Source organism: Rhea americana, unplaced genomic scaffold (assembly GCF_003343005.1).
Source record: "Rhea americana isolate MKP2758 unplaced genomic scaffold, rheAme1 scaffold_5, whole genome shotgun sequence".
In the NCBI taxonomy this organism is placed as follows: domain Eukaryota; kingdom Metazoa; phylum Chordata; class Aves; order Rheiformes; family Rheidae; genus Rhea; species Rhea americana.
This window is the reverse complement of record NW_028186645.1, coordinates 7,233,015-7,252,588: the sequence shown is the minus strand read 5'-3', so window position 1 is coordinate 7,252,588 and position 19,574 is coordinate 7,233,015. Positions and strand designations below refer to the sequence as shown.

General features: G+C 39.5%; 1 protein-coding gene across 1 annotated transcript in view; it reads right to left on the bottom strand.

The window, feature by feature from the left end:
• The window catches only part of CCDC88C (coiled-coil and HOOK domain protein 88C), a 97,521-nt gene that overhangs the window by 47,949 nt on the left and 29,998 nt on the right, over positions 1-19,574 (bottom strand). The window contains exon 3 of the mRNA XM_085317550.1: positions 6,657-6,726. Within this exon, the coding sequence (XP_085173676.1) occupies positions 6,657-6,726 (70 nt within the window). The remainder of the gene's footprint in view (positions 1-6,656; positions 6,727-19,574) is intronic.

Genomic DNA, 19,574 nt, shown 5'->3' with positions numbered 1-19,574 from the left:
CATCTTACCTGTTAAGCAGATTTTTCAACAGCTTTCATAAAAGTTGATTTTTAAAATGCATCTTTGAGCGTTCTACAGAAACTACCAGTGTACTGCATGAATCTACACTCAAACTCGAATATTCAAGTCCCACATTATTTATCATTAAGACTGCAGGTGAAATTCTCTTCTTCAGAGATGGATATTCTTCAAACCTGCTAGTTTCCACTTTACCCTGTAAATATAGTACTGTCTCTTTCTCTGCAGGATATGTAAAAATTTTTTTGAAAGATGCAATCTTTCTTGCTCTTCTCCCTCTATTTAGTAGCACTCATAGCCTGCTCTGCACAAGTACAACATAAAAATAACATTTTAGTCTGAACATCTGATTGTTCTTTATGATTCTGAAAGACATAACCTTAAATGTAGGCAGTGTGATTAAAAAAAAAAAAAAAAAAAAAAGACTGTTACTTCATAAACAGTGTTTTTCTTTCCAAGAGATCACAGATGCGCATCAGTGACACTGCATGACCCTGCGAGGTGAAGTACCTTTAGTCATTACTTAGCTTAACTTAACAAAGTCAACCTTGTTCTCCCCCTGCCACGGACTGACCTCTCCTAGAAACAGCACTCGGAGGCCTTGTCTCCACCAGGGCCTGCCACACGGACAGGGAACACTGATGAGAGACAAATGGCAAGCCCCTTTGGCAAGGAAAGCCGATGCAGAGTTTATGGAAAGCAACGAGAAATTTAGAGACTTGAAATAATCCCGAGATAGTTAGTTTGCTACTGTTTTAAAACTAATATTTGACAGTGTTGTCCACAACAGTAGCTTTCATAGAAGACTTCACTGTCAGATTTTTTCCAAAGTATATTTTTATAACATTTTTATGCTTGCAGACACACTATGCACATGCAATGAAAATGAGACTATACTACCCACTAGAGAGACTTCCAAGGTTACCAGGTCTAGTTAACACATCTAACTCTGTAGATGTGTTTTAAAAGACGCTGTGTTAATGCTTTGAGAGCTACACTTCCCTCGGTTCTTTGAGCTTTCATTCAGTAGCTTTTTCCCATTAGGTGGAAATGGTGTGTTAGCACTAAAGCACTCAGGGATCATTCACACTCAAGCTAGGTTCGTGTAAAATTTTCAAGCCTCAGAGTAACATTATTTACAGGAGATATTTAAAGGAAATAGATTGCAAGTATAAAACAACTCTTCACCAATTTAAAGTGCCTTACAGAAATTTCTCAATTAAATTCCAGAACAAAGCAGGAAGGAATTAATTACACTCTTCCCTTTCATTTCACACACACAAAAGAGCTGTGGCACCACAACCTTAAGTACAGTGCCCAAGGTTACCAAGTGAATCAGAAGCACATCTAAAATTATTACACAGTGTAGCAAGCAAGATTTATGCTCAGGACAGTGCATTTATACTGCAATGTACACTGAACAAAAGCAAGTGATCTTTATCCCTAATTTGATTATGTCTCTTGAACAGCAATTCTTTCTGTGATGTTTTTCAAAAGGCTTGATATGTGTTGATGTAAGGAGGTGGTAAAGTTGCCTGGACACAGCATAAGCAGAAACAYATATTTCCTTATGCTAGCTCATCAGGACAACACAAGGCCTTYCTACATGGCCAGGAAGGGAGCATTCCAGSTCCACCCAGCCCTGTGTGTTAACTGACCTTACCAGGAGAGCGTCCTTTCATGGCAGGATGCACATGCTTAGGTCTGGGGCAGTTCTCAGTAGACAGATATTCACAAGTTGAAGTGGACATATTGGATTCAAACTAGCACTTCAACAGAAAGGTACTAATTCAAAAAGTGGCCTTTTTGAAAAAAAAAAATATATATATATATATATACACACCTTTTCAAAAATTCCAAGGCAGCTGCTCCCAGGCTTCATATTTGCACCTGCGAGGGAGCCAGCCACCTGTGAGACTTGCAGAGGGAGCATCTGCTCCCAAAAGTGAGAGGGCCAGTGGGTTTTCTTGAGGGGTGGGAACCCAGTCACTACCTGGGCACTTTGGGAGCGTCTCTGCGTTGCAGAGCCATGAGACTCCCCTGCTCTTACAGGAGACAGTGAGAAACAGATGGCAGTATTCTGGGAGGAGGCAGGCAAAGAGATTAGGAGACACCAGCACCACAACAACAACAAGAGAGGATCAAGGTACAGAGACAACTTGGGGGGGAGGGGAGCAAGGGGGAGGTAGGAAAAGAAGGAAAGATATGAGAGAAAGGGGGAAAGACAGAGAGAGCATCCAAGCATGTGAAATTCAGGGGTTGTGCAGTTTTTTTTTTATGTATGTTTCTGCTTGATTTTCCTCCAACAGATCAGAGAGAACATCACTGTGTGTGGTGCTTGCAYGCCGCAACCAGTGGACCTGTGGAGCAGGTGGGAAGTGGTGAAGCACACAAGCACTGTTTTTCTCCAACTGTAACAACACCCTGAAAAAAGCTTGAATTCCATATTTGCATTATTGAGGCAGTGCTTTGTCATTAACTTTATATTTTAATGAACCTTTGTGTCTCTGGAGGCTTATGAAACAAAATAAGGAAGGAAACCAGGCATGAAAAGATATCGCAGTGGGAGTCTACATCTTTTATGATTTTAATAAAAACAGTTTCTATAGGCTTTTATTAGCAGGGATTTGGGGCTCAGCCATACACAAACTTAACTTGTAATTTGAAAGAGGTAATAAAAAAAGTTAAAGTCCCAGGGTACGGCGAGTGGGGTAGGAACTATGACTGTTTCAAAAGATTAACTGCCATTGCTTTCCAAGTACACTCAGTAGCTGAGTTAAACTAGGGTGCCTGGAAACTGAGAAATTAAATAATGTYTCTAAATAGAGGTTCAGGACTGTTGCTGTTTATTGATATTCCTTGCATAGGCACATGAATTAATCTAACCATTTTTAAGGCATGCTAAAAACAAAGGAAGGTATAAAAGATGATACCAAGGAAACGTACACATGATTAATATGCTGATGATTCTCAAATTGAGCAGAGCAAGATTTGTGGTGCAGTCCTGGATTGGAAGGATTGTTCAGTAAGACTTGCTATGGAAGACAACAACAGAAAGGGAATTTAACAGTAGTAGACGTCTACTGTACAGTGCAGTGAAGAGAATAAATCCTATAATATTAGCAGCATTGCTCTGCAAGTCTGCTTCTTGCAGCAGTATCCTAAGTTCTTTAATTAAACTTTCAGGTTTCTTTTCTGCTCCCTACACTCCAGATTATTCACAGATTATTTTTACAACTTTTATGCTCATGGCCAAATGAACTGTAAGTAAAGTTGCCACAGCCTAAAATAAAATGATTTAGAGGTCATGAAAGCAGGTAAAGCTCCTAAATCCAGCAGACATGTGCCATCTCCTATGCAAAAGCCCTATTGTCGTGGCATTTTTAATAGTGGCAGCTCTGTTTTTGCAATAGTCTCATATCCAAAGTACAGCCCTAGAAGCCCTCAGTAGTCCAAAATATCAAGTGACAAGTGTAAGCTAAATAGCAAGAGCAGTATTCTCAGCTTTAGAGCTATTCAGTTATAATTTAATACACAATGATTTTTGGCAGTGTTTCAGAGGACAAAGTAAAATTTGCAGACTGAACTGGCAAACAGACCACTCAAATATCATGCAAAGCCATTACTAGGAATAAGTCACCCAGATGCACTGTATAACAATTTAATTGAGTGATCTAATAACTCTCTGATCTGGGATCTGTGGAGTTAATACAGAAGTTAGGAGCCTTCTGAGTTCAAAGAGTACAAAGCAATACTCCATTTGTTCTAGGAATATGACCATGGGATGATTTCTCCTCCCCCCTCTGGTAAAGAAGGGTCTTTCATTCAGAGAAATTACCTAAAATATAGGGAAGGCAAAAGCCTTCCCATCTACTTCCATCCCAGCCACTTAGACCATCTGCACCTCCCTCACCTTCTCCAGCATCTATTACTGTTTATGTTCCTTTGTCCAGCACTGTCTTTGCAGCTACTTCCTCCAAGACCTTCTCCCTTCTCAATCTCTGTCCTGTACTGGACCAATGACAGAAAGGAGGAGGCTTCTCTACTGCTCTTGCCACTTTTAAACACTTACCCCTTAATTAATGTCTCATATCTTCTCCCCACATTGCTGTACCCCCAGCCCTCTCATTTTCCATGAGTTTTCCATGGGGCTCCTCTGTATTCATGCCAAAAGCACCACTTTCCATGCTGATGACTGCTTTGTCCTCATACCTCTATTTGGCCTGCAGTCCTCCTTTAGCTCCTTTAGCTCTCTCACAGTTAGAGAGAATCTCTCATTTCACTTTCCCCTCTTCCCTGAGTGCTGCTGCCTTCCTCCCACACTTCTCTGTAAGGCACTCAGCAAAAAAACCACATCAATCTGACAATTATCTGGTCATCACTCACCTGCCACATGGGTTCTCCCTTCATCCCACTTTTAAGAATTCCTTTCTATCCATTTGACTAACATCTTAGCCCTCTCCTGCCTGCTCTTTCCAGGCTTTGTCAGACATCAGCCAGATTCTTCTTCCTGAAACTGCTAGTTCTCTACTTCTTCAACAATTTCTTCAGCGCTTCTTAGCAGTGATCGTTTACCTAAAGTAAGATCAAGAAGAGCTCTTCTTGAAGTCTTGTGCTCAGACGCTCTCCTCCTTGAGTATGCTCTCTGGAGCAAGTACAATCTTAACTCTGTCTCTGTGCACCACCTACCTCTGCAGCGTCTACGCTGTGACCGATTCTCAAAAGCATTCCATAATATGCCTAAACAAGAACTTCACACTTTTCTTATACACACATACCCCATCATTTTCCATCATCCACCTATTCCACTTTTGTGCTATTTAACATCTTTTCCCACATGTTCTGATGAATGTTGGCAATATGTCAACAACTTAAAATATACACAATGAAAATGTTGCATTTCAAAAGATGTCAGTAAAATGATGCAGAAGTCTGGTTTTAATCAGAGGAGCTAGTAGATAAGAACACATGGGTGACAATATCCTCCCTACAAGAAACATGTCAGGTGCTTTCTTGAAAGAAAGAACGAGATCGATTTGACATGCTGTCAGAAAGCAACAAGTCACAGGATTCTCAGAGCAATGGTTAGTGTTTTAGTGAGAAACTATACACAACCACAGGACAGCTTTTAAGTGTGCAAGCTCCTCAGGAACCAATGCTGTGGCTCCTGCAGTATGAGCCTTCTGTCAGCTGTCATTCAGGAATGGCCAGGACAAAAAGCCAGACAGCCTTTTACACTGATGCAAGCCAGCAGAAAAATTGCCTGGTTGCCCCAGATACCACTATTCACTGGCATTTGTAATGCTAGCAGTCCAGGCTCTGCCCATTGCCCATATGCCTGAGAGTGACAGCTCTTGAATTTCTTTCCCCTCCTCTTAGCCATTCCAGTAGCCTGTAATGGAGAATTCGTGCTGGCAGTACAGACTTCATTCTGCTAGCTGAATAAGTGAACATCTTGCCCTCAGCTGGATTTTACTACAAAAGGTATTAAGTCGGAATCTCAGTGATCCAACATCTTTAGGTTTACATCCTTGTCTTATATAAACCCTTTGTGACATACAGATACTACACTACTGCTGCTAAGAACAGCAAAGGCAARTCTTCTGCCAAGGTCTCTGCCATTTGTTACCACATCATCCTCTATCACTGCTGATCCAGTTCACCTGGTTTTTCTTCACCRGTAAAAACAAATTTACTGCCCTAGGCATGGGGATATGATAGAGATGGAATGCGCTTGCAAAGTAGTAAATATCTCAATCCCAAACACTTCATTTTAACCCTCCCACCAAAGACATGAAAAACTTGACATAAGCTCATCCATCCCCAAGTAATTGTTGATAGGGTACCCTCTGTGACACATATGTTCTTGCCCAGAAAAAACAACTAGACAGCTGCTTTTCTCCTCCATCYATTCTCTGCCACCTTTTCTCTAAGACATTACAGAGGTATTTTTCTCTCTAGCTTTGTATTTTTTCCTTCTCGTGCTTCATTTGCAATAGTTTCCTCATGCTGCAGGACAACACCCCTTGTAGCAGGTAACTCTACAAACAGCCTTTGCTGCTGTGCACATATTGCCATAACTGAACTAATTAGATGGGTACACAGAACAAAAAAACTGAAGGACAAACTATTCTCCTATGGCAGACATACCCTGGGTCATCTTGAAGCAGGGAAGGAAGAAAACTTTCACACCAGCAGTTGCTGCTCTGGCTCTGCCAAGAGGAGCGCATACGTACAGGGCCACCTTTCTATGACAAAGATTGAAGTATGTACAAAGAGAGAAACTGAGGCACAAACAACTCCCAGCTGGGCTGGAATTGTTCCTCTCTAACACTGAGTAAGTCACTTAAACAGACTCTCTCAGAGCTAATTTACTATTGCACGTCTGTATATATAAACATAACACATGCATCCACACACATATCAGATATTATATATACATACCTACATAAGCAAATAAGCAGTATACATTACTTGTATTTAACAGACAGACTCTGTGATACTCTAAAATATTTGTAGTTTGGTCAAGTACAAGTATGTATAGTTTGGTTAAAAGCACATTTGTTATTTAAGAAAATAAAATAAATACAAATTTTGCTTAGCATTTAACAGCAGGGGGAAGAACTCAAACTACTCACCAGAAAGAGGATCTTTGCCAATCATTAAAACATTTGGTAAATTCATTACAATCAGCTGCTGGAGGACCTCCTAAACAAAAGAGAACATTAAGCAGAGTTCAGTGTGAAGGAATCCCAATCAATCACATCACAAAGAATACAGAGCTCCATCGATTACCAAGCCTTTAACATACTGGCAGTTCAGAGGTCACAAGAGGAAACCCCACTTCAGAGAGAAATCACTATTTGAAGATGGCATCAAGTTGCAGAGCTAACATACACCGATCGCCTCCTTTAACAATAGCTGGTATAGAACYTATAGGGTCCCACGGTACTAATCAAAATAAATGCACAGCCATGCCAGGGTACTCCCATCAGTCATGCCTTTTCCGCAGACATGACCTATATTCATTTGATGTTCAACATACAGCTGTTGTCATGTTTCAGGGCTTACAAAGGTAGCGGGTTCATCAAAGGTACCTAAGCCAGTCTGTGAAGTTTGAGTAATTCAAATAATTGGTCCAATTATTTCATGGGTCTGAAATTTTAATGATGGGCAGGGGAAGGGAGGGGAGAGGAAAGGGGGGAGCACTGAAAAGACATCTACATCTACACTACTCTGAGAAACTGGGTTTGAAGTTCCAGATTTACTTTTGGTTTTAATGGAGAAGAAAGCAGGTATGTTTAAGTTATGTCATGAACCTCATTCAAATGTGGTTTTTTTGTTTGTTTGTTTGTTTTACTTTGGGGGAGACAAAGGAAGGGAGGTACATTGCTCAGTCAGGTTTAACACTTAAATGTCAGCTGCCTGAAGCTGCACTGAAATGTCTGAATGAGCTTACAAGACAGGGAATGCTGGAAGCCCTGGGGCAGGCAAATGCTCAAAGGTGGACAAACAGACTGTAAAGGAGCCTGTGTACAGTAATGTGTTTTGCCATGCACCCAAGTCATTTTCTGTAACATTTAGAGCACAGGAGTACGACTRCTAGCTTCAACCAGCAGTTACTAGCACTCACGTATGATGATCTGAATAAAACATTATGTAGGCAGGTATTTTATTTCACCAACAAAAGTTTAAGAGGAAAATGGTTATGTGATTAAAGCCCTGTGCAAGTCCCACATAAAACTACCAAATGTTTGGCAGGTGCCTTTTCCCTGCTTGTCTCCATTTCCCAGACCACCTCTAGGCCATCAGGAGGGCACAGGCATTAATACTCATAGGGTATTCAGAGCCAGAGGAAAAAAATACTGTAACCAAGCACTAAATAAAGCAACACAATTCCTGAAACAATCACCTATTCACTGAAACACTTCCTCTCTGAGTTACCAGATTGTTATTTCTCTACTTTCAAAGTCACCACAGAAAAGTTAAACCTGATAGAAAGAGGAAATATTTCAGTGAGWGTGCAATATTTGATAAGTAATCAGCATGGATGTTTGAAGAACTATTACGGATGTAACACATTTCATACTTTTTTTCTGATTCATATTTGGAACACACTAATCAGCGGTATGTTTCTGGATAAAGTAGAAATAGCTCAATGTCAGAGCTGATGGGTTTTTTTGGGGGTGCCATTAAGAACAGAGGCTCTAAAAATATCTATGCAATGCAAAGTTTGGCTAGTGAGGACTAACCATTTGCAGAGTCATCAGCCAAATGCATTTTATAGTTTGGACATTCAAGCCATGTTAAACAAGTTTGTTTGCATCTGCTCCCCAACAGGTGCAACACGTATTGAATTTCACAGGACATGACTAGGCTGCAGTAGCCACTATGACAATGCATTGGGGCACTGCAGCTATAAACAAAAACTTTTCACAATCTTCATATTACAAACTATCAAGCTTTGATTAGTGATGGCCATCGTGTAAAAACAAAATAAAACAAAACAAAAAAAAACCTCACCAACACACACCCTATTTTTAGCCTCCCAATGCACGCAGTGGCACTGAGGCAGGAACGCATAAGGAATTCTTGTTGTTTTTGTGTAATCATCAGACCTCTAGTTATCTAACTGGCAGACACAAAAGACATTACAGCTAACCTTTACGTTGCTAACATTCCTGTGCATTCTCTCCGTAAAACTGAGTATACTTTCCAACGCATCCATGACTGAATGCCCTTGCAGTTGTTTATGTTTGTTCTTAGTCTGGCAAGAATCTGATAGTCACCAATTACAAGCAGAAACAGACCTGATCAGTGAGGACTGATCTCTGAATTCAGATGAAAAGACCCAAACTGTTTTAAGAGGTAATACTCTGATCTGTTTACTTTTTAAGTAAATTACTTAAACAGATGCTTTACAGTGCTAAATGCCTTAACCTCAGGTTGTTATTATGATAATATCTAGCCACTATGTAGCATAGCTCATCACTAGATCTACAAGTGCTTTATAAAAGAAGGTCAATATCATTTTATCGTTATTTTTCAAGATTAAGAAAGTGTGTCACAGAAATAGTTACTTCAGTTTATTAAACTAACCTTTATCAACTGAGACATACCAGTAAACCATTCAATCACTCAGCTATAAGCATGTGGGGAAATGTATTAGCTGAAAGCTCATACATTGATATTTGAGCTGATTAATTTTACCTCAGCTTTTGTACAGACTAAAAACAGTCAAGTTAATAGGGCTGAGCTGACATGTGGTCATGTCAGCTAGGATAATGTGACTGCATCTCTGAACCACTGCTTAAGCTCCCTACATCTGGGCATATAACCAAAGTCCCTTCCCCCTAACAGCAAATAAGCAATTCTTCAGCTTCTATCCACTTGTCAATATTTCCTTGTTTTCCTCAGCTAAAACATCAGTAATTCATCCAGTCAGATGCATGGTTTACTTAACCCTACTGCCAAACTGCTGCAGGGTCAGTACTGGTATGTTAAACATACAGAGTAATTCTATTGGACCCAAGTCATGAGAAGAGTAAAGACATTCAGAAATCTAGGATCTAGAACAGTTCTGATTTAASCTCAGATCTTAAACAACTCTCCAAATGACAGTATAGGATGTCAGGTTAACWGCAACACTAACTCACAGATATGCAACTATGATGCTGTGCTTCAGTCTGGCTTCTCTGCTCCCTTCACACTTACCATCTCACTTGGAAAATCCTGCAAAGTCTACTTGCGCTTTAGCCCACTACAGCTGGGCTCTTTAGAGGSTGGAATCCTCACCAAGGATTAAACAATTCCACAGACCAAACTGGCTTTCAAATTACAGCTACATTAGGCATTAGTTCAATCTGGACCTGCAATTGGGGCCCAGTCAGCAAATCGTAAATAAAATGAAGCATTTTCCCACAATAGAAGCAAGCTATTGTATTATATAAAAAGATGCTGTTATGCTTGGAATCAAACATAGCTTTGAAACATAACAGTGAGTAAGAAACGGTGCACGTTTGTTCTTCTCCCGCAGAAGAACAGCATGGCTCGGGGCAGCACAGGCAGGCAGAGTAAAGCAAGGTTTGCAAATGCCTTCAACAGCCCACAAAACCCCAAAGAACTCCRGAGAGCAGCTATACAAGCAAAAATTCTCATTTCTCCTACGAGACACCTTTAAATCATTTTGTAAAAACTAAAATAGTAAAGATTAAAGCAACAACATACGGTAACAATTTCCTTAATTATCAAAACAATTAGGTTTTGAGCAGTTAGCTTTACACCTAGGCCAATAACCAACTAAGCAACCAGAAACTGCAAGCCAGGAATCATCTCACACAGACTACTGCTTACAGTGTTTTTACTGCTGCTAATGAGCTTTCCACAAGAAAATAATTTTGACACCAGTAGTCTTCTTTTATGGATCCAGTTCAAAATTGCTTACTATGAGGCTTAAGTGCAGTTTCTATAGGCGCCTGAAATTCTCCCCTTCCCAAGATCAGAATATTTTAGGGATGCACACTTTGACAAAAGTCTCAGCTCTTCCGTTAGCAGTAGGGGGGAAGGGGGCGAGAATACAAGCTTCTAGGTAGCAGACATCATTCAATGCAAATATTAGTGACCAAACCTTATACTACTCAAGCCAGACCGGAACTCTGTGCATAAAGGCCAGCCACAAAGGCTTCTGCATGCAGATACGTGCCCCATTTCTAGAGGGAGCACTTTCTAAGTGAAGGTCAAATTAAGTGTTCAGTGCTTGCTTTCTCTCTATGCTGTGCACAGGATATGAAGCATGCTAAGACAACTGGCAGATGGGAGCAGTAAAAGRGCAAATTGCTTAAGCTAGAGGTAAAGTTTGCTCAAAACAGCCAGGCATTCCAAGACTAGCACCCCAAGGACTCAAAAATATAATCAAGTTACCTAGAAATCATGAAGTTAGATATATCTAAATAAATAAGTGCTGTGTTCTTAGTAGCCTTCTGGCGTCTAAGCCCTTGGTGTGCATTTGCTCTACATTTGCAAGCTCTCTGCAATCACTCTGCTAAGAAAGGAGCTTAAAAAACAAAACAAAAAAACCCCACACCACCACCACACCCCCCACAACCCTCCCACATTGATTCTAGCGGCTAAGGGCTTTAGGAAAATCGAGACACATAGGAKATTCAGGATATAATTATGAGCACTGAGTTAAGTGCTTAGGCTTACTAAGAGCTGAAATAAATGTATTGTAGCTACCTTACTCAGTCTAAGAATTTCTGGGAGCAGAATGTGTTTTACATATATATTTTTTTTAAATCCTTCCAAGATGACACACAGAGGATATTCAGTGTCTACCCTGGATAATCATAACAGATGCAATGGCACTTCTCAGTGTTAAGTCACCACTGTCATATATTAGTATTTTATATTCTAACAGAGTAAACAGACCCCTTGCAAGTTTGTAGGAAAGTCTCCTAGGACTATATTACCCTTTTATACAACCGCTTCTTAAAAATACCTGTGCAACAGCATGGAAGAAAATGGTCTCAGGTAATTAGTCTTGGCAGCACTTTTAACAGTAAGTGTGTCAATGGCTCCAGCAAAGACTGCATTCCTAGGAAAGAAGTAGGTAAGGCTGCCTTATCTATAGCTGACGGACTAGGTAAATACATGCTTTACACAAAAACCTTCCCCTGCATCACAGTAAAGGACAGTGTTAAGGTAAAGTAACTACTAGCTTCTCCTATGGAATTAAATTAACCTCTTCCTGAATCCTAAACACGAAAGTAAGTACTGAATAAATTATGCAAGAAGAATGGCAGCCTACTGGCCATTGTAATTCAACACTCGAGCCAAGTAATTCCATTTAAGCGTAYGGCTTGGCTATAAAATGCTAATTGCCCAGCTGACTGGAAGCCAAATGGTGCTTTCCCAATTACAATGGCCAGGAGGAAAAACCATCACTAGCTTTATTTAAACAATAAAGAGCAAACACTACCTACCCGGAGAATCTGGCTTAAATTTCAACAGCAGTTCAGACCAAAGGAGGGCAAAAGTTCAGCAGTCATACCTGTGCACCACAGTCAACATATTTCTCCAATAATCTTGATAAATAACTGCACCCACAAACATTTCTTGGAGTGGGATGTATTTGCRAAAGGAGACACTATATGTGTAGACAAATTCTCAGTGGGAGTTGGTACTTAAGAGCTCTATTGAGGTGGCTGTAGTCCTGGCCATCTGCACCAGTTCAGATCCTCCCAGCTGCAGCAGGAGATGGCAGCTTTGTTCCCAAAGTGTCCCCCAAAAACACTAAAATCACCATAGTATGGGAACTGCATTTACTAGGCAAGATTCTCTCCAAGTCAGAGAGAAAGAACTGGATTCAAGGTTTTCTGGAATTAAAATTCAGAAAGTTAAAGTTATTTCCCTCTAAATAAGAGGGAAAGTTTGATAAGCAGTTTTTAAACAATAAACCATATTGAGAAGAGCAAATTGGAGGAAAAAATGCAAATATAATTTTTAAAGTTTCCATTTTTCTTTTACATATCAACACAGATGGTCATTCTACAGCCTTCAATGAGGTGGTTATGTTTAAATATATATAAATATATATATGTATGTATGTATATATATAYATACATATAGCCTTTCAAGGTATATATACATCTTTTTAAAAGATTTATTTCACTATAATTATCTCACTTATTAAAGGTATCAGGGAAATAAGATTCTACAGACTATATGACAGGGTYTCAAAAAAGATCAGACAAGTTGTTGCAGGCTAATGACAAGGAAATAAAACAAACAGATCTTTCACTGACATGTTTTCCACGTACATCTTACCATGTGAGCACACCTGATGACACTATTTATGTATGACTCAGTACTTGTTTCCCAGCCAAAACATTATATACACAACAAAATTTAAGAATTCTGCTCATCTCCACACCAATAGTATTTGTTATGTGATAAACTAGAGGATTATCCACTGTTAAAGGCTTTTTTTTTTTTAAAAAAAAAAAAAAAAGCAAATTACAAAGCACACTTCTAAAGACCCTTCAAGTGGAAATCCAAAGGTCACTAAAATAACTGTTGCCTTATCTGCTGAAAATAATCAGTCCTGACAATCATAGGCTGGAATCTTGAYAGGAGGGGACGTGAAGGAACCGTGTCTAGTCTTTTACCATTCTCAGCATGCGTAGAGTCCACATAGTTAACCAAATGATGGGAAGACACATCAAACAAAGGAAGGATCAGGTTTTATTCAAAAAATTGTGCAAGTCAGACAGCACACAATAGGATATCATACAAAAAAAAAGTACAGACACGATCATCCACTAATCCTTAGATCAAGTATTATCACAGCTCAGGTTTTGCTATTTACATCCCAGTCAGGAGCAAAACCTCATCTGCTACAAGCTGCACAAACACACAGTAAGACAGCCCTAGAAGAGTGTGCTCGTCATAAATACACAAGTCATCAATGGGCAAACGAGAATATAATAGGCAATGGAGGCAGGAAATGAAAGTAAGACTCCATGGTTATAGCGTGATCCACTATGCACTCTTTCATGGCTTTATAAACTGGTTAATCAACTGATTCAGACTGGCATAGGACAAAAATCACTTCAGACAGTAGAGTGCAAGGCAAGTCCTGATAAGGGCATTAGCTTTAAGATGAATTCAAGCTCTTTATAGCACACATTGTTTTCATCTCACAACAAAAGCTCTCTGTTTAAATAAAGGGGTGTGTGTGTGCATATATATATGTATGCATGTACATATACACACATATATATGTATATATACACRTACACACACGGGTATGTATGTATTTTAGGACAATTTCTTTTACTTTAAGCCTAGTAGAATATACTATGTACAAGTACCCCCCCCCAAGCACACAACTGTGTAGGAAATAATGTATTTCACTTGATTAAAAACAAAAATGTACATTCACTTCTAAAATACGACACAAAACATTTAATAGCTACATAGCAGCAGATTTCCTTGCTTAGTCCCACTGACTCCAAGGTGAATCATTTATTTTAACGTAACACATTTCTGCAGTTGTGTCTAGCGGCAACACTGATTTGACCCAGAAAGAAGAAAATCCAATTGTGGAACACTAGGTCCTCCAGCTTGTATTGCCAGCAGCACCTTTTACTAATTTTACTTACTCACTGAAAATAAAAAGCCTATTGATTTATCCTCAACTTCCCTCTCCAAATCACGTGCAAGTGGCTTCACACGTATGTAATAGCATCCAGACAAATTACTCTTGACTTGTATTTATTTCTACCTTAGAGCTGTCCTAGGGTGGTTTATGCAGTAACAGAGAATAAGTAGTACGTTGTGTTAAARGCCTGTCACTTAAAATTACACACACAACCAGCTAAAATGAAATCCATCTGTTCAACATGCTTCCAGCTAATCTATGGTGGTCTCAAAGGACCGTAATAATTTAGCCTAACACAGATGAAAAGGAAACACCACAGATCATCAGAACAAACCCAAAGTGCTTCTAAAATCTCTGAAACTCAGCACCAAGCAGTCACTTATAATAAAACCAAAAAGTTTTCCCATACACAATTTGAGTATATTTTGCTGAGATAACAAAGCCAAAAGCTGTTACATCAAGTCTGTAAACTGAGCAAACACATTTCAGCTTTTAACACTGAAGCCTGATAACAAATTATGTCAGCCAATATACAAAGTTTCCAGAGTAATGAAAACTCAGTATTAAAATAGAACTTGCTCATCAAGAAACAAACATCAACCCAATAAATGGATTTCTATGAGGATGACATCTAAAATGTATTTGCTACCATTTCTCTTAATGCAATTGTTTTAAAAACTTGATTTTTAAGGTGTTTATAGGGAACACAATARATGCCTAATTGGGCACAGGATACTAGCTCATATAAAAATGCATTGAATCTGGTAACAAAATTTTTATACAGTCAGAAAGAAAAAAGAAGCTTGAGGCAAGCATCCCAGTGAGTTGTGGAATTGACTTAGAGGTTTGGAGTTAAAGATCTACATAGCAACTTCAACACTGTAATTTGAGCYCCAGGCCCAGAAAAAGCACCAAGGGCAGCTCTAAAGGAGCAGCCCATGCTGAAATCACAATCGTAATGCAACACCTGAAAAAACTAGCAGCCTAAAGTACAAGAATAGAAAGGAGTTAGAGACAGGAAGAAACAGGAATAGAGATTATACATCACAGCAATATTACTTTCCCCGAAGATGAATAAGAAGCAGCTGTGTAGTAAAAAAAACGAACCAAAAGTATATCCACTTCGCACTTGTGTTAGTCTCATTTAATTACTAGTCTAATGCTGTTTGAAAGACAATGATATATTTGGCAGAAAATTCTGCAAAACAAGTTTTTTAATCCCAAAAGGAACACACAGGCATTTGTAACAAGAACCATTTCCAGATTTTCTAGTATCAGCACTGGAAAGTCAGTTCCCACTATCTATGAGGTTTGAATAACAAARTAAGTCTGTGAAACAAAAAACAACCAGCCCAATCAACCAAAAAGATTAAAGTAGAAAGGGTTTCTAACCAAAAGCTGGGGACAAGAATGGAACAGGTAAAGGTTTGTTTCGGATTTCTAATGAATTACATGTTATGAATAATAGCTTAGTAGGAAAGGCCTGCAGCAGATGCAATCAAGTTTAGTGTGGACATACGAGCCAAATTTCAGTGACCAAGTGTAAGAGAAGCCAAACAAACATCCAGATTTGTTGTTACAAATCTGATCCTCTGTCCTATTTGCGGCAGAAACTCACCAGTCATTTTCAAAACAGCCTACCCATTAGTCCCCTCAAACCACRCTGCTTTACTCTCCCACTCCTTTTCATGCTGAATAACACCCTACTTTCTCAGCAGCCRTCTTTATTACAGTGGGGTCAATTCATAGAGGGAAGTATTTTTCATCATTAGGAAAAGATGCCAGGTCTGGTCATCCAAACATCCTCATAGCTGCTCAAACGTAAGGTGGTTAAACACTTACCAACAAGCGTAGAAGTGCTTGGTCTTTCCAGGATAATACTCCTTGAATAAATGAAAGGTCATTCCTGTCACACTGGTAAACTGTTTTGAGAAACTTGAATGGATGATACTGAAGAAATGCAGAAATGATGCACAGAAACTGAGGAACAGTAAGTGTACGGACCATATCCGGTCAGTACTGATCTAGAGGGATTTCATGGGATAAAATATGTAGGTTGTAGGTTAACAAAATAGGTTAATGTTGTTCATGTTGAAATACATAGCCACTCAGTCTAATTCAGATAAAATGGCAATCACAACAATTGTTTTCCTCTGGTGAAGAAAAGAGTTGTGACAGTAGCTGAGGGTTACCACAGAGATAACTGAGCAACCGGTCTGTTAATACTTTCTACTCTGCTCTTCCCCACTCCCCTCAAAACAAAAATAAATGTAAAGAAAAAAATGTTTAATTATGTTTCTTTTCCAAAAGTATATTTAAAGACTTTAGCATCAGTTCCCAACATGCACAAAAACTCATTGGTTTGGGGCAGCTTATGCTAGTAACCCAACATTAATTCACTTTACAATGTTTCAGAAAGCACGCGAACAGTCACTGTGCCGAACAGCTTACTGTCCCACTCCAACACAGGACAGCAGCACYGGCAAGAGAGAGGCCATTGCAGGATTTGCTGACAGCAGTGCAAAGGTCCATGCCAGGTTTACAGAAGACGCCTGAAAGGAAGAACGAGAGGGTATGGGGACAAGTTATCCCAACCTAACCAGATGTAAAGATGGCATGAGACAACTTAGTGGTTCAGAAAAGGGCAGAGAGGGAAAAAAAGGCCTTTCTATTGATAACATCTGCAGAATAAAAACAACCACCACCACCAAGAAGCTCATACACACTACTCTTCCAATCAAATGTGTTTATTTCCTTATTTATCTCTTTCTACAACCCGGCATTCTCATTACCATGAGCTCTCAGTTGCAGGCGTACTCCAGTTACSAAGCAGTTACCAAGAGCACTAAAACATCAAATACCAATAACGTAAGGAGGGAGAGTCTTCCCTCTCACAGTTCAGGTACGCTCTTGTCAAACGCCCCGGGAGAACTGTAAGGGATATTGCTGCAGGTTAATGTTACAAGCTTTCCAACTACTTCAAAGTAGGAAAATTTATATTTAGTATGAGCACCATAATTTATTATTGCATTTCCAGTATCATCTAATTTACTGGATACTGGAAACTCCTACAAACATTCAGACAGTCCMTAAGCCAGGAGATTTGCCACTGCAGCAAGTCTGCAGTTTTTTTCTTAAGGTGGACATAAGCAGGAGTTCCAGGTCAGAGACCACATGGCACTTCTGTGCACAGTGTACAAAGGTGTTTCTCTTAATAGCAAGTAGATTGCCATAGGCAGGTAACGGGCAAGRAATTTCAGAGGCCTGTAATGTTTTTTTTATTGTATAGATGGAAAAGAAAGCAAGTTTCATATGTGGCTTACCCAAGAACTCTGTGAAAAAGAAAATACTCCTAGCACTCACTGTATTAATTGAGTTTTACCCTTCAGACTGTGCTGCAATTGTATTACTGTAAAAGAAAAGAAAAATAAAAGACAAGACCACAAAATAATGGCAGTAAAAACTAATACTGACTAAAAAAGAAAAGAGAAGTAAGAGGGTATGGATGCAATGCTCTTGGAAAAAGTCTCTGGGTCTCTCATCACTCCCCATCTGTATTTTCTACGCTCATCTGCTGTCAACAGCAAAAAACCTCTGTCTGCAGCCACTGCGTACCCTCGGAGGAGGGAATACTTACCTACATATAYAGTCACTTACAATTGACACTTGGCTATTCAGTTTACAGCCAATAGTTTGCATTTTGGCAAAGCAGAACCAAGTGTAACCCACAGGCAATGACCAGGTCAGACTGCCAAGAGAASAGATTCCTCCTTCTCCCAACTTGTTGCCATCAAGGAAGTTGAAAGAYAAGCCTCTCTCCTGGTCCCACTCCAAGGAGACCTTTCACTGGCATCTGTTCACTTTGCTCACTGCCAGCCTCAAGTTACCACGACAAAAAGCACTGGTGCTTCACCAGGAAGAGCCTTTAGCAGCCACTAAATGCAGGCAGGGTCCAACAGGATACCTGGGGCAGCACAGGCCTGTGCTGAGTGCTGCCTTGTCCTCTTTCACTGGTTACCTTCTCCTTTTTGGGGGAATCATGTAATATAAAAATAGCTACACTTCAGACAGCCTGCAGTCAAACCATAAAAAAAAAAAAATCATTAGCAGTTTAGCATTTTGGTTTCTTATCTGAGTTAGTTTGGCAACTAGCAGCTACAAGCTGGTACTAAAATTGTGGGAWAAAAGATCTTTGTAAATGCTGAGCTTTGGACTGCTGTTTTCTGACTGCTCAAACTAAAACTTGGTGTAAACAGGCAATACTGCATTGACATCACACAATGTTTGGATTTAGATCCAGGTATTAGCAGCCACTTCCTGACATCTCAAACACGTCTGCAGCAAAATGTCATRTTTGAAAATGTGTTGGTGAGCAAAGATGACGACTTGTCTAAAATTAACAATCAGCTCTGACATGCTGCGTACTCAGGAATCTCTTTCTACAGGCCCATCTTTAATGCAGCCAGCACCACTGATGCTCCAACAACTTACAAAAAACCCATCCATCTAAAACACTCTTCTTCATTTCTGCTATCCCTCAAAGGAAATTAAGGGAAAACAGACAATAAGAATTTGTAGAAGTGTTAATTTGTAAGGACAAAATGTTAATATTCTATGAGGCATGCTATGAGATAACTGCAATCATCAGTTTGTCTTTTTTGTTAGCCTGTTGCCTGGCCTTAACAGAAATGAACTGCATTTCTTGTRGATTAACCCACTAAAAAGTATACCTGCCTCTTCTCTCACCTGCTACTCTGGAATTATCGCATCTGCTTGAGCCTGAGACAAGTAAAATTCTTCTAGAAACATCATTAGATTTCTATACATAGGATTGTCCTAGATTTAAGCGCTTAGAAAGAATTGTGCAATTCYGCAGTGAGAGAATTAGGAGTTTTACCCTCACACCACATAGCAACAACTTGGTTTCTGAAACACGAAGTCAGAAGTCCACAAAAGTCCCCAACTAAAGAAAGAAATGTGACACTTCATGTTCTCAATAACAATTAATCTTCAAGGGTCAGACAACCTCAATTATTCAAAGGCTGAGAAGCTGCGGGGAAAAAAAAAAGAAAAAGAAAAGAATTGCTACAACATGTGGGTGTGAGAGAGACTTCGAGAAAACAAACTCAGACATTTTGAACACATAGGGGAATACACAGTATGAGGTGCTGTGGTACGTTAAATTGTAATTAATACCAGCAATGACAAAATCCTTTTCTGTGAGGGATTCATTCATCCATTTTCCATGCATTCACAAAACTAAGTCTCCTTCCACACTGTATTCCATGTATGTGCAAGAGAAAAAATTAACCCACTTAAGCCATAACGATTATGTAATTAGTAGTTAATGTAACAGCAAAGGAAATATTACATATTCAAGACAAAAGAAGTTACA